The following is a 16,361-nucleotide window of genomic DNA, read 5'->3' on the forward strand; positions in this document are numbered from 1 at the left end:
TACTGATTTCTTTAAACATTTAGGACTTTTACTTTGAAAAATGTCCTAATTGATACATTAAAATAGTTTGATTGCTATTGTAGGGGATTTCAGATATGTATGGAACACATCTGCATCATTCATTTCCTGGAACTCTTGGGGAGATCTATAGACAGGACTTTGTTTAACATACAAAAGTCTGACTTATCTTTATAAACTCTTCCTTGGTGCAGTAACAATGTTTTAATGTTAGCATAATTTAAGCTAAATCTCAGAAACGATCTCTAAAGATACAAAATCAGTTCATTGTTTACTTTTATATGTTATTTAGTGTATGATTTGTCGACATCTTATTTTGAAAAGCGGATGTTGTTTCACGTGGTTCTTTCCGCTAACTTGATCAAACCCTCTCGCTCCTGATGGAATGTGTTTAGCGTGAGTGTCTCTAGGGGCAGACATGTGAGAGTCGGCTGAGTCGACCAGAGATTCAACTCGGGGGACGGGGACGCCGCTCGGTGGGGAGGATCCCCTCTGACCTCTGACCTCTGCGGCCCTCGCCGGGCGCATCGTCTCCGTTGCGATTGAAACGTCTCTGATAGTTTTTCTCTCAGAAGTTACGTCATCTGATCGGCCGTTTTGAGAACGCCGATCAAAACCGATAATGGGAATATCGGCCGATATGGATCGGCGCCGATCAGATCGGTGCATCCCTAATATATATATTAGTGCTGTGAAAAATAACGCGTTAACTCAGTTAATTAAATTACAGGTTTAACTAGTTATTTTCTTTTAACGCATTTAACGCATGCGCAGAATGAGCTTCCAGTCCGTCTGTTGTTGGTCGTCTCTCCAGCGTGTCATTCTGTCTCTAGTGTCGCGTTAACACGACTCAGAGCTCCGTCTCGCGCGCCGCAGAGCTCGGATGCCGGCGTGTGCGCGCACATCGGGACGGAAAAAAGTCACTTGCAAAATGAGCTTCCAATCCACCACTTCAATCTGAACTCTGTCCGCTCTCATGCAGACGGTCTGTTCATCGGTAATGATCCTTCCGCAGGTTCACCTCCGGAAACCTTGTTACGACTTTTACTTCCTGTAGATCAGGGTCTCAACACGTCGATCGCGACCTGCCAGTCGATCGCGGCGTAGTGTCGGTAGATCAATGACATTAAAGAGATTGGCCCGCCCCCTGACATGTTCTCTAGAGCACGTCTTTGTTCTTTTATTAAACTAAACGTCTGTTGTTGATCGTATCTCCACAGCAGCATGTCATTTCTGTCTCTTCGCGTTGCGTTAACACTTATCGATCTCCGTCTGGCGCGCCACAGAGCTCCGTGCGCGCATCGGGACCGAGCAAAAGAAAAGTCACTTGTCAATCTGTCCACCTTTAGATTGTATCACGGTGGAGTTAATGGTTGACAAACAAGAGAAAAATGCTCTGTTTAACCCTCCTGTTACCTTTACATTTACTAACATATTTTACCCTCGGGGTCAATTTGACCCCAGCAATTAAAACCTCCAGAAAATTATTAGAATTAATATTTCTTCCCAAGTTTAACCCTTGTGTTGCCTTCGGGTCAATATGACCCGATTCAATGTTTCACCCTCCTGTTACCTTTATATTTACTAACATATTTTACCCTTGAGGTCAATATGACCCCAGCTATTAAAATCTCCAGAAAATTATTAGAATTAATATTGTTTTCCAAGTTTAAGTGTGAGGTACTTTATGTTTGTTTGTTGACTCCCGAAAGAACACCGACATTAAACATTGAATCGGGTCAAATTGACCCGAAGGCAACAGGAGGGTTAAGTGTGAGGTACTTTGTTTGTTTGTTGACAACCTAAATAGCCCTTTAAATAAATAAAAAAGTTGATATTTCTGATATGTTTGACAGTGAAAAACAGCCTGGGGTTAAATTGACCCCAAAGAACACCGACATTAAACATTGAATGGGGTCAAATTGACCCGAAAGGTAACAGGAGGGTTAAACATTCTGTTTAGGATGAAGATGTATTAATGTTCCATATCGAAGAAAACTGCTAAATAACTGCTGAGTTGCAGCACCATTGTATAGAAGAATGTATAAATGTATATATCCGTCTTTTGTCATAAATCTCTATGTTCTCACAAAATATACCGAGAATATCGGTAATATGTGATTAATCATGATTAATCCACAAAAACCTGTGATTAACCCGATTAAAAATTGTAATCGTTTCACAGCCCTAATATATATATAGTTATACATATTCAAATATATAATATAAAAAAGAGAAATGTTATGTTTCATGCATTTATGTTTGTGGAAAGATCCGACGTAGAGACCAAATGAAACGTGGACACAAACACACCCTTCAGCTGAGAACACACACACACTCTCACACACACACACACACACACACACACACACACACACACTCACACACTCTCACACACCCACACACACTCACACTCACACACACACACTCACACACACACTCACACACTCTCACACACACGCACACTCACATTCCTGCAGGAACACATACGTACACGCATGCATGCACACCCACTTCAGCTGTAATAAGCAGGCGGTGTTTCTGAGAGGACGGCAGCGATTATGTAACCACACACACACACAGACAGACACACACACAGACACACACACACACACACACACACACACACACACACACACACACACACACACACAGACACACACACAGACACACACAGACACACACACACACACACACACACAGACACACACACACACAGACACACACACAGACACACACACACAGACACACACACACACAGACACACACACATATACACACACACACACAGACACACACACACACACACACACACACACACAGACACACACACACAGACAAGCACACACAGACACACGTACACACACACACACAGACACACACGTACACACACACACAGACACACACACGCACACACACACACAGACACACACAGACACACAGACACACACACACACACACACACACACACAGACACACACACACACACACACACACACACAGACAAGCACACACACACACACACACACACAGACACTAATACACACACACACACTTACACTCACAGACACACACACAGACACACACACACAGACACACACACACACACACACACACAGACACGCACACAGACACACACAGACACACAAGCACACACACACACACACGCACACACACAGACACGCACACAGACACACACACACAGACACACAAGCACACACAGACACACACACGCACACAGACAAGCACACAGACACACACACACACGGACACACACACACAGACACACAAGCACATACAGACACACACAGACACATGCACACAGACACACACGCACACACACAAGGACACACAGACACACACACAGACTATAAACGGAGCATCCTGCAGAAAAACAGGCTGAATCTGAATCTCTCTCTCTTTTGTCTCTCTCTCTCTCTCTCTCTCTCTATGTCTCTCTCTCTTTTTATCTCTCTCTCTCTCTATGTCTCTCTCTCTCTTTTGTCTCTCTCTCTCTCTCTATGTCTCTCTCTCTCTCTTTTGTCTCTCTCTCTCTGTCTCTCTTTATCTCTCTCTCTCTCTTGTCTCTCTATATCTCTCTCTATGTCTCTCTTTATCTCTCTCTCTCTTTTGTCTCTCTCTCTCTCTCTCTTATCTCTCTCTCGTCTCTCTATATCTCTCTCTGTCTCTCTTTATCTCTCTCTCTTTTGTCTTTCTCTCTCTCTATGCTTCTCTTTATCTCTCGCTCTCTTTTGTCTCTCTCTCTATGTCTCTCTTTATCTCTCTCTCTTGTCTCTCTCTATGTCTCTCTTTATCTCTCTCTCTTTTGTCTCTCTCTCTCTCTCTCTATGTCTCTCCTTATCTCTCTCTTTTGTCTCTCTCTATGTCTCTCTTTATCTCTCTCTCTTGTCTCTCTCTCTATGTCTCTCTATGTCTCTCCTTATCTCTCTCTCTTGTCTCTCTCTCTATGTCTCTCTTTATCTCTCTCTCTTTTGTCTCTCTCTATGTCTCTCTTTATCTCTCTCTCTCTGTCTCTCTTTTGTCTCTCTCTCTATGTCTCTCTCTCTCTCTTTTGTCTCTCTCTCTATGTCTCTCTTTATCTCTCTCTCTCTTTTGTCTCTCTCTATCTCTCTTTATCTCTCTCAACAATGATCCTCCTCACTCATTTATTCATGATGTTTATTAAATGTTATTAAAATGTCCAGAACACAAAGAGACATTAATCATTCAACATCGTGATGTTTTCAAGGAGCTATTAATGTACGTTAGCTTAGCAGCTAATAAACGTGGTGCTAGGATGTTAGCTTAGCAGCTAATAAACATGGTGCTAGGATGTTAGCTTAGCAGCTAATAAACGTGGTGCTAGGATGTTAGCTTAGCAGCTAATAAACATGGTGCCCTGGCATCCAACACCACTGTAAAGAATCTTGGCGTTATCTTTGATCGGGACTTGTCCTTTAACTCCCACGTAAAGCAAATCTCAAGGACTGCATTCTTTCATCTACGTAATATTTCAAAAATCAGCCACATCTTGTCTCAAAAAGATGCAGAAAAATTGGTTCACGCGTTCGTTACTTCGAGACTGGATTACTGCAACTCCTTATTATCAGGCTGCTCTATAAGTCTCTTAGGTCAACTCCTAATTATCAGGCTGCTCTATAAGTCTCTTAGGTCAACTCCTAATTATCAGGCTGCTCTATAAGTCTCTTAGGTCAACTCCTTATTATCAGGCTGCTCTATAAGTCTCTATAGTCAACTCCTTATTATCAGGCTGCTCTATAAGTCTCTTAGGTCAACTCCTAATTATCAGGCTGCTCTATAAGTCTCTTAGGTCAACTCCTTATTATCAGGCTGCTCTATAAGTCTATATAGTCAACTCGTTATTATCAGCTGCTCTATAAGTCTCTTAAGTCAACTCCTTATTATCAGGATGCTCTATACGTCTCCTAGGTCAACTCCTTATAATCAGGCTGCTCTATAAGTCTCTTAGGTCAACTCCTTATTATCAGGCTGCTCTATAAGTCTCTATAGTCAACTCCTTATAATCAGGCTGCTCTATAAGTCTCTATAGTCAACTCCTTATCAGGCTGCTCTATAAGTCTCTATAGTAAACTCCTTATTATCAGGCTGCTCTATAAGTCTCTATAGTCAACTCCTTATTATCAGGCTGCTCTAATAAGTCTCTATAGTCAACTCCTTATTATCAGGCTGCTCTAATAAGTCTCTATAGTCAACTCCTTATAATCAGGCTGCTCTATAAGTCTCTTAGGTCAACTCCTTATTATCAGGCTGCTCTATAAGTCTCTATAGTCAACTCCTTATTATCAGGCTGCTCTAATAAGTCTCTATAGTCAACTCCTTATAATCAGGCTGCTCTATAAGTCTCTTATGTCAACTCCTTATTATCAGGCTGCTCTATAAGTCTATATAGTCAACTCCTTATTATCAGGCTGCTCTATAAGTCTCTATAGTCAACTCCTTATTATCAGGCTGCTCTATAAGTCTCCTAGGTCAACTCCTTATGATCAGGCTGCTCTATAAGTCTCTTAGGTCAACTCCTTATGATCAGGCTGCTCTATAAGTCTCTTAGGTCAACTCCTTATTATCAGGCTGCTCTATAAGTCTATATAGTCAACTCGTTATTATCAGCTGCTCTATAAGTCTCTTAAGTCAACTCCTTATTATCAGGCTGCTCTATAAGTCTCTTAGGTCAACTCCTTATTATCAGGCTGCTCTATAAGTCTCTTAAGTCACCTCCTTATTATCAGGATGCTCTATACGTCTCCTAGGTCAACTCCTTATTATCAGGCTGCTCTATAAGTCTCTTAGGTCAACTTCTTATAATCAGGCTGCTCTATAAGTCTCTTAGGTCAACTCCTTATTATCAGGCTGCTCTATAAGTCTCTTAGGTCAACTCCTTATTATCAGGCTGCTCTATAAGTCTCTATAGTCAACTCCTTATTATCAGCTGCTCTATAAGTCTCTTAAGTCAACTCCTTATTATCAGGCTGCTCTATAAGTCTCTTAGGTCAACTCCTTATTATCAGGCTGCTCTATAAGTCTCTATAGTCAACTCCTTATTATCAGGCTGCTCTATAAGTCTCTATATTCAACTCCTTATTATCAGGCTGCTCTATAAGTCTCTTAAGTCAACTCCTTATTATCAGGCTGCTCTATAAGTCTCTTAGGTCAACTCCTTATTATCAGGCTGCTCTATAAGTCTCTATAGTCAACTCCTTATTATCAGGCTGCTCTATAAGTCTCTATATTCAACTCCTTATTATCAGGCTGCTCTATAAGTCTCTTAAGTCAACTCCTTATTATCAGGCTGCTCTATAAGTCTCTTAGGTCAACTCCTTATTATCAGGCTGCTCTAATAAGTCTCTATAGTCAACTCCTTATTATCAGGCTGCTCTATAAGTCTCTATAGTCAACTCCTTATTATCAGGCTGCTCTATAAGTCTCTTAGGTCAACTCCTTATTATCAGGCTGCTCTATAAGTCTCTATAGTCAACTCCTTATTATCAGGCTGCTCTATAAGTCTCTATAGTCAACTCCTTATTATCAGGCTGCTCTATAAGTCTCTTAGGTCAACTCCTTATTATCAGGCTGCTCTATAAGTCTCTATAGTAAACTCCTTATTATCAGGCTGCTCTATAAGTCTCTATAGTCAACTCCTTATTATCAGGCTGCTCTATAAGTCTCTTAGGTCAACTCCTTATTATCAGGCTGCTCTATAAGTCTCTTAGGTCAACTCCTTATTATCAGGCTGCTCTATAAGTCTCTTAGTCAACTCCTTATAATCAGGCTGCTCTATAAGTCTCTTAGGTCAACTCCTTATTATCAGGCTGCTCTATAAGTCTCTATAGTCAACTCCTTATTATCAGGCTGCTCTAGAAGTCTCTATAGTCAACTCCTTATGATCAGGCTGCTCTATAAGTCTCTCTAGTCAACTCCTTATTATCAGGCTGCTCTAGAAGTCTCTATAGTCAACTCCTTATTATCAGGCTGCTCTAATAAGTCTCTATAGTCAACTCCTTATTATCAGGCTGCTCTATAAGTCTCTTAGTCAACTCCTTATGATCAGGCTGCTCTATAAGTCTCTATAGTCAACTCCTTATTATCAGGCTGCTCTATAAGTCTCTTAGGTCAACTCCTTATTATCAGGCTGCTCTATAAGTCTCTTAGGTCAACTCCTTATGATCAGGCTGCTCTATAAGTCTCTTAAGTCAACTCCTTATTATCAGGCTGCTCTATAAGTCTCTTAGGTCAACTCCTTATTATCAGGCTGCTCTATAAGTCTCTTAGTCAACTCCTTATTATCAGGCTGCTCTATAAGTCTCTATAGTCAACTCCTTATTATCAGGCTGCTCTATAAGTCTCTATAGTCAACTCCTTATTATCAGGCTGCTCTATAAGTCTCTTAGGTCAACGCCTTATTATCAGGCTGCTCTATAAGTCTCTTAGGTCAACTCCTTATTATCAGGCTGCTCTATAAGTCTCTTAAGTCAACTCCTTATTATCAGGCTGCTCTATAAGTCTCTTAGGTCAACTCCTTATTATCAGGCTGCTCTATAAGTCTCTTAGGTCAACTCCTTATGATCAGGCTGCTCTATAAGTCTCTATAGTCAACTCCTTATTATCAGGCTGCTCTAGAAGTCTCTATAGTCAACTCCTTATTATCAGGCTGCTCTATAAGTCTCTATAGTCAACTCCTTATTATCAGCTGCTCTATAAGTCTCTTAGGTCAACTCCTTATTATCAGGCTGCTCTATAAGTCTCTTAGGTCAACTCCTTATTATCAGCTGCTCTATAAGTCTCTTAGGTCAACTCCTTATTATCAGGCTGCTCTATAAGTCTCTTAGGTCAACTCCTTATTATCAGGCTGCTCTATAAGTCTCTATAGTCAACTCCTTATTATCAGCTGCTCTATAAGTCTCTTAAGTCAACTCCTTATTATCAGGCTGCTCTATAAGTCTCTTAGGTCAACTCCTTATTATCAGGCTGCTCTATAAGTCTCTTAAGTCAACTCCTTATTATCAGGCTGCTCTATAAGTCTCTTAGGTCAACTCCTTATTATCAGGCTGCTCTATAAGTCTCTATAGTCAACTCCTTATTTTCAGGCTGCTCTATAAGTCTCTATAGTCAACTCCTTATTATCAGGCTGCTCTATAAGTCTCTTAGGTCAACTCCTTATTATCAGGCTGCTCTATAAGTCTCTGTAGTCAACTCCTTATTATCAGGCTGCTCTATAAGTCTCTATATTCAACTCCTTATTATCAGGCTGCTCTATAAGTCTCTTAAGTCAACTCCTTATTATCAGGCTGCTCTATAAGTCTCTTAGGTCCCTCCAGTTGATCCAGAATGCTGCAGCTCGTATTCTCACTAAAACTAAGAACAGAGATCACATCACTCCTGCACTAGCTGCTCTGCACTGGCTCCCAGTAAAATCAAGAATCACTTTTAAAATTCTTCTCTTAACGTACAAAGCCTTGATTGGTGATGCACCATCATATCTTAAGGAGCTTGTAGTACCATAGCTCCTCTTTTATGGAACCAGCTTCCACCTTCAGTCCGGGAGGCAGACACAGTCACCTCGTTTAAGAGTAGACTTAAGACCTTCCTCTTTGACAGAGCTTATAGTTAGGGCTGAATCAGGTTCACCTGGTCCAGCCCCTTGATATGCTGCTATAGGCTTATAGCTGCCGGGGGACGTTTTAGGATGCACTGAGTACCTATCTCCTCTTTTCTCTCCTTAAGGATGAATTTTCATCTCTCAATCACACGTTACTAACTCTGCTTTCTCCCCGGAGTCCTTTTGACTTCACGTCTCATGGGGTCATCGGACCCTATGAGACGGCATAGATCCTATCTGCCTGATGGATCGTCTGGGTCGTGGAATTCCTGCTCCTGACTACGCCACTGTCCTGTTGAGACTCCGCCTACTGTTGAGACTCCGCCCTCTCCTTCTCCCCACCGCCATCTGCCTGATGGATCGTGGAGGTCTCCATCGTGGAATATGCCTACTATGAACTATTCATACACTCTGTCATATTCATTGAATGTATTTTAACTCTAAATCTGTCCTTCTGTACATTACATCTATTGTTCTGTCCATCCTGGAGGATCCTCTCTGTTGCCTCCTCCAGGTTTCTTCCTTTTCCCCCTGAAGGGTTATTTGAGTTTTCCTGGTCCGATGTGAGGTCAAAGGTCAAAGGTCAGGGATGTCTATGTGTACAGATTGTAAAGCACTCCGAGACACATTAGTAATTTGTGAAATTGGGCTATACAAATAAACTGAATTGAATGGTGCGAGGATGTTAGCTTTGCAGCTAATAAACGTGGCGCCATCTGTTAGTATGGCGTTAGCCATCTGTTAACATGGCGTTAGCCGCCTGTTAGCATTCAATTCAATTCAATTCAGTTTATTTGTATAGCCCAATTTCACAAATTACAAATTTGTCTCGGAGTGCTTTACAATCTGTACACATAGACATCCCTGACCTTTGACCTTTGACCTCACATCGGACCAGGAAAAACTCCCAAATAACCCTTCAGGGGGAAGAAGGTCAGAACCCTTGAGGAGAGAACAGAGGAGGATCCCTCTCCAGGATGGACAGAACAATAGATGTCATGTGACCAGAAAATCCAGTTTGAAGATATTTAAAGAACAACAATAAACATGTGTTTCTTTTATTATGTTTTATTAAATTAAATTATACCTTTAAAACATCTTATTATCCGATCATTTGTGTTTTAAATATTTAAACTAATGTTTATGAAAGTGTAAAAAACAACAGTTCTGAAAAAAGACCCAGAAATATCTGAATGTTGATTCTAGACACGCAGTTGGCCTCCTCCTCCTCCTCCTCCTCCTCCTCCTCCTCCGGATAACTTCCTGTCTCACCTGTACAGAGTCCGGTGCGTTTTCCCGCCGCGCTGTCCAGCAGAGCGAGGGTCAGGTTGTCCGGCGTGTCGGGAGGAAGAGGCGTCCCTCCTCCTCCTCCTCCTCCTCCTCCCTCCGTGGCCTCGGAGCTGCTCTGCTCGTCGCTGGACTGAGACGGGCTGCGGACGTCTCCGGGTCCAGAACCGGAGCCGATGGCGCTGCTGGGCCCCGTGGCCAAGGGCCAGGTGGGCGGGTCCTCGCTATCGGGGCTGTGGGGGGTCAAAGGTCACGGAGACAGATGTTTAGGAAAAGAAAGAAAGTTTGCAAAAAAAACGCTTTCAAAACTATTAAATACACAGAATAATGACTTGTATATTCATGGACACAGAATATACATATATACTATATATATATATAGTAGGGATGCACCGATCTGATCGGCGCCGATCCATATCGGCCGATATTCCCATTATCGGTTTTGATCGGCGTTCTCAAAACGGCCGATCAGATGACGTAACTTCTGGGAGAAAAACTATCAGAGACGTTTCAATCGCAACGGAGACGATGCGCCCGAGGCCGCAGAGGTCAGAGGTCAGAGGGGATCCTCCCCACCGAGCGGCGTCCCCGTCCCCCGAGTTGAATCTCTGGTCGACTCAGCCGACTCTCACATGTCTGCCCCTAGAGACGCTCACGGTAAACACATTCCATCGGGAGCGAGAGGGTTTGATCAAGTTAGCGGAAAGAACCACGTGAAACAACATCCGCTTTTCAAAATAAGATGTCGACAAATCATACACTAAATAACATATAAAAGTAAACAATGAACTGATTTTGTATCTTTAGAGATCGTTTCTGAGATTTAGCTTAAATTATGCTAACATTAAAACATTGTTACTGCACCAAGGAAGAGTTTATAAAGATAAGTCAGACTTTTGTATGTTAAACAAAGTCCTGTCTATAGATCTCCCCAAGAGTTCCAGGAAATGAATAATGCAGATGTGTTCCATACATATCTGAAATCCCCTACAATAGCAATCAAACTATTTTAATGTATCAATTAGGACATTTTTCAAAGTAAAAGTCCGAAATGTTTAAAGAAATCTGTAATTTCTTTAATGTTTGAGGTGCTTTATATATGCATTTCCTCATAGTCCTCATAGCAATAATGCTCCCCAATAAATAGAATGCTTCAATCGACACCGTGATCGGTGATCGGTATTATCGGATCGGCAGATACTGATTTCAGTGATCGGTGATCGGCACCAAAAACCTGATCGGTGCATCTCTAATATACATAGTATATATATATATGTGTATATATATCATATATATAGTACTATATATAATATACATATATATAATATATCATATATAGTACTATATATGATATAATATATATAATATATAGTGCTATATATAATATGTTATATATATGATATATATATAATATATATATATGATATATATATAATATATCATCTATATACAGGACTGTCTCAGAAAATTAGAATATTGTGATGAAGTTCTTTATTTTCTGTAATGCAATTCAAAAAACAAAAATGTCATGCATTCTGGATTCATTACAAATCAACTGAAATATTGCAAGCCTTTTATTCTTTTCGGAGGACAAAGACATAGGAGTCTTCCGTTGGAGTCGAGACTCGGAGGACAAAGACATAGGAGTCTTCCGTTGGAGTCGAGACTCGGAGGACAAAGACATAGGAGTCTTCCGTTGGAGTCGAGACTCGGAGGACAAAGACATAGGAGTCTTCCGTTGGAGTCGAGACTGAGGACAAAGACATAGGAGTCTTCCGTTGGAGTCGAGACTGGAGGACAAAGACATAGGAGTCTTCCGTTGGAGTCTTGAGGTGGCTGAGTATTTCCCCATTTTTGAATATGTGTGTCTTTTCCATACCTGTGCGTATCTCTACTTGTAGTTACTATAGGACTCGCCTCCTCTGTTATCCTTCCTACCCGTTCTACTCACACCCAGCACCTGGTCACAGGAGGCCTCTGGAACTGTCAGTCAGCCAACCGCAAGGCCGACTTCATCTCTGGCTTTGCTGTGGAGCAGTCGCTTGACTTCCTGGCTCTCACTGAGACCTGGATCACAGCAGACAACACGCCTACCCGGCTGCTCTCTCCTCTGCCGTCTGCTTTAGCGGCACACCCAGACAGTCTGGTCGGAGTGGAGGTGCAGGTTTACTCATCTCACCCACATGGTGTTTCTGTCCCTACCCGCTTCCACTCTTTATCCCACTGACTTTTGAGTTTCATGCGGTGACCGTTACTCATCCGGTCCAACTTCACATTGTTGTTCTCTACCGTCCCCTGGTTCTTTGGGAGATTTCTTGGACGAGCTAGACGTCCTCCTATCGAACTTCGCGGAACACGGCCCCCCGCTCATCCTTCTGGGTGACTTTAACATCCAGACAGAGAAGTCATGTGATCTCTTACTCTTATTGTCTTCCTTTAACCTCTCACTCAGTCCTCCCTCCTACTCACAAAGCCCAACCACCTTGACTACATTTTCACAAGAAACTGCTCTACCTCTAACCTCACTGTGACTCCTCTCCATGTCTCTGACCACTTCTTCATCTCTTACTCTCTCTCGCTCTCTGGTACTGACAACCCACCCATATCTACAGACTCTGCACCTGTACGCCGCAACATTCGCACCCTCTGTCCCTCCTCTCTTGCCTCCTCTGTCCTATCTGCTCTCCCTCAACTGACTGCTTCTCACTCATGCATCCTAACTCTGCAGACACTCTCCCTCTTCCCTGTCTTCATCTCTTGATTCTCTTTGTCCTTTTAAGACCCGACCCGGTCGGAAATCCTCTCCGGCTCCGTGGTTGTCGGACTCGGTGCGCGAGAGAGCCACCCTCTGGAGCGGGAAAGAAAATGGCGCCGTCGAATCAAGCGGAAGACTTGCTCTTCTATCAATCTCTCCTCCTCCTTCTCTTCCTCTATCTCTGCAGCCAAAAGCTCGTTCTACCTGACCAAAATTCAGTCTTCCTTCTCTAACCCCAAAACTCTTCTCTATCTTTTCCAACCTCCTTGATCCCCCTGTCCCCTCCTCCTTCCACCCTTTTGCCGAGCCACTTTGTCGACTACTTTACAAACAAGATAGACGACATACGCCTCCTTTACAAATCCATCTTCTATCACCTCACCAACTAACTTCTTCATCCCCTCTCCTCTTTCACCCCTTGTCTCCCAATCAAGTTCTTAGCTTGGTGACCTCCGCCCGACCGACCACCTGCGCCCTGACCCGTCCCCCCTCCCATTCTCCAGGCTATTGCTCCTGACCTTCTGACCTTCCTCACCCATCTTATTAACAGCTCCCTCTCAACTGGCTGTTTCCTAACTCTCTGGAGGAGGCGAGTCAACCCTCTCCTGAAGAAACCCACGCCGTCTGAAGTCAGCAACTACAGACCGGTCTCTCTTCTTCCTTTTCTCTCCAAAACTCTGGAGCGAGCTATCTTGAGCCAAGTGTCCTCCTATCTCCACAGTAACAACCTTCTTGACCCTCACCAGTCTGGATTCAAGGCCGGCCACTCGACAGAGACGGCCCTCCTTGCTGTCTCTGAGCAGCTTCACACTGCTAGAGCAGCCTCTGTCCTTATCCTTCTCGACCTTTCTGCAGCATTTGACACCGTGAACCACCAGATCCTGATCTCTTCTCTTCAGGACCTGGGGATCTCAGGCACTGCACTCGCTCTTTTCTCTTCCTACCTTAAAGACCGCACCTACCGGGTAACTTGGAGAGGATCTGTGTCTGATCCTTGTCCTCTCACTACTGGGGTTCCTCAAGGCTCCGTCCTGGGTCCCTCCTCTTCTCTCTGTACACAAATTCTCTCGGCTCTGTCATTCGTTGCATGGCTTCTCCTACCATAGCTATGCTGATGACACCAACTGATCTTCTCGTTTCCACCGTCCGAAACACGGTGGCGGCAATCTCTGCCTGTCTGACTGACATCTCTCAGTGGATGTCTGCTCACCACCTGAAGATCAACCCTGACAAGACTGAGCTACTATTCCTTCCAGGAAAGGCTCCCCCCACGACCTGACTATCACCTTCAACAGCTCTGTGTTGGCCCCCGACTGCCAGGAACCTCGGGGTGACACTCGACAGTCAACTCTCCCTGACGGCCAACATCGCTGCGTTCCTGTAGGTACATGCTGCACAACATCAGGAGAATACGTCCTCTTCTTACTCAGAAGGCGGCGAGGTTCTGATCCAGGCTCTGGTCATTTCACGCCTCGACTACTGCAACTCCCTCCTGGCTGGTCTACCTGCTAAGGCCATCCGACCTCTGCAGCTCATCCAGAATGCAGCAGCTCGACTGGTCTTCAGCCTCCCGAAATTCACCCACCACCCGCTCCTCCGCTCTCTCCACTGGTTACGGTGGCTGCTCGCATCCGCTTCAAAACACTGGTCCTGGCGTCCGTGCTCTAGACGGATCGGGCCCGTCTACATCCGGGATATGGTCACACCGTACACTCACGCTCGGCAACAGCCAATCGACTTGTGCCTCCTGCACCGAGCTAATCACTCGAAATCCAGACTGTTTGCTGTCCTGGCTCCTCAGTGGTGGAACGAGCTCCCCACTGACATCAGGACAGCAGAAAGTCTCTACATCTTCCGTCGGAGACTGAAAACACACCTTTTCCGACTATATCTGGATTAAAACACAGATTAGCACTTCAGTGGCACTTAGATAGCACTTACTTATGGTACTTTTGTAGTTCGACTATGTTGAGGAAATGTTACTTCCTGTATTCTTGTTGTTCTTAGTTTGTACTCTAGGTTGAAATGCACTTATTGTAAGTCGCTTTGGATAAAAGCGTCTGCTAAATGACATGTAATGTAATGTAATATTGCTGATTATGGCTTACAGCTTAAGAAAACTCAAATATCCTGTCTCTAAATATTAGAATATCATGAAAAAGTATACTAGTAGGGTATTAAACAAATCACTTGAATTGTCTAATTAACTCGAAACACCTGCAAGGGTTTCCTGAGCCTTGACAAACACTCAGCTGTTATAAATCTTTTTTTTTTACTTGGTCTGAGGAAATATTAAAATTTTATGAGATAGGATTTTAGAGTTTTCTTAAGCTGTAAGCCATAATCAGCAATATTAAAAGAATAAAAGGCTTGCAATATTTCAGTTGATTTGTAATGAATCCAGAATGCATGACATTTTTGTGTTTTTAATTGCATTACAGAAAATAAAGAACTTTATCACAATATTCTAATTTTCTGAGACAGTCCTGTATATATATATATAGAATATATATAGTACTATATATATTATATACATGACAACCAGGCCTCTGACCTGAACACCTCGCGCGGCTGCCCGCTCTCCGGTGACGTCTCCCGGAAGAACGGGACGACCCGGGACAGGCTGGCCCTGCGGCGGGAGGCCCCGGGGCCGCCGGCCTTGTCCGACCCCCCCCCGACGAAGCCCCCGGCCCGGGTCAGCGCGGTGGTCTGCTTCTTCAGGAACTTCTCCAGGGGCTTCATGCCCGCCGGCATGGTGGGGCTGTGGAGGAGGAGGAGGAGGAGGAGGAGGAGGAGGAGGAGGCGGGGGTGAAGAATGGTGATGCAGAGAGCAGCGGAGGGGGGGCTACATCCCAACGCCCCCCGCAGGTCGGGGGCGGCAGGTGCGAGCGGGGCTCTGCAGACCGAGCCTCAACCCATCGGAGGAGGAGGAGGTGCGGGGCTCCTTCTCCGGATATTAAAGCTCTTCTGCTCCACGCAACGTGCTCCGCCCCCGCGGCTCCTCGCGCTCCGCAGCGGGTAAAGACGCGCGGGCTCCGGGGCTCCGGTACCGGAGGGTACGGAGGATGTAGAGCGAGCTGTCCAGTGGTCTCCGGTGGTCTCCGGTGAGCTGGACACCGTGTAGTTCCTCCGCTTGATCTCCGGACCAAACGGCGCGCGAGGGCTCGGCGTCGCTCCCGGAGTATTATGGGCTGTTTCTGTCACACCTGAACGGAGGAACCCGCCCGGTGCGTTCAGGTGCTGTCGGTTTTCTCACCAGCGGACGGTGGAGCGTTTTTACTGCAGAGGTGCGCGCTCTCTCTAACTCTCGCTCTATGTCGCTCTCTCTTTAGGTCTCTCTCTCTCTCTCTGCTAAATTAGTGTAATGAGAAGTGACTCGTAACCCCCCTCCGCCTCCTCCTCCTCCGATCTGCTGCAGTTGCGCGCTCCCGCCACAACGGCCGCGCGCATGCACATGAACCTCCAGCGCTGTAAAATTGATGGAAATGAAAAAATCCCTGACGACAAATACCAGGAAGTATAAGTACTAGTATAAGTAACAGTACAAGTAATAGTACTAGTAGGAAGTCGTAGTACAAGTATAAGTAGTAGTAGTACCAGTAGTGGTACTAGTAGTAGTACTAGTAGGAAGTAGGGTTGCTCACGAGCCACGAGTCATATCAAAGC

General features: G+C 44.3%; 1 protein-coding gene across 1 annotated transcript; it reads right to left on the minus strand.

Annotated features, from left to right (window-relative positions):
• Positions 1-2,484: 2,484 nt before the first annotated feature.
• Positions 2,485-16,094, minus strand: LOC130188437 (rap guanine nucleotide exchange factor-like 1). Its single transcript, XM_056406810.1, has 3 exons — positions 15,250-16,094; positions 9,926-10,173; positions 2,485-2,492 (listed from the first exon to the last, which is right to left on the minus strand). Exons 1-3 carry the CDS (start codon positions 15,447-15,449, stop codon positions 2,485-2,487), a joined length of 456 nt encoding a protein of 151 aa, XP_056262785.1. The 5' UTR covers positions 15,450-16,094.
• Positions 16,095-16,361: the final 267 nt, after the last annotated feature.

This window comes from Pseudoliparis swirei, chromosome 23, assembly GCF_029220125.1.
Source record: "Pseudoliparis swirei isolate HS2019 ecotype Mariana Trench chromosome 23, NWPU_hadal_v1, whole genome shotgun sequence".
In the NCBI taxonomy this organism is placed as follows: domain Eukaryota; kingdom Metazoa; phylum Chordata; class Actinopteri; order Perciformes; family Liparidae; genus Pseudoliparis; species Pseudoliparis swirei.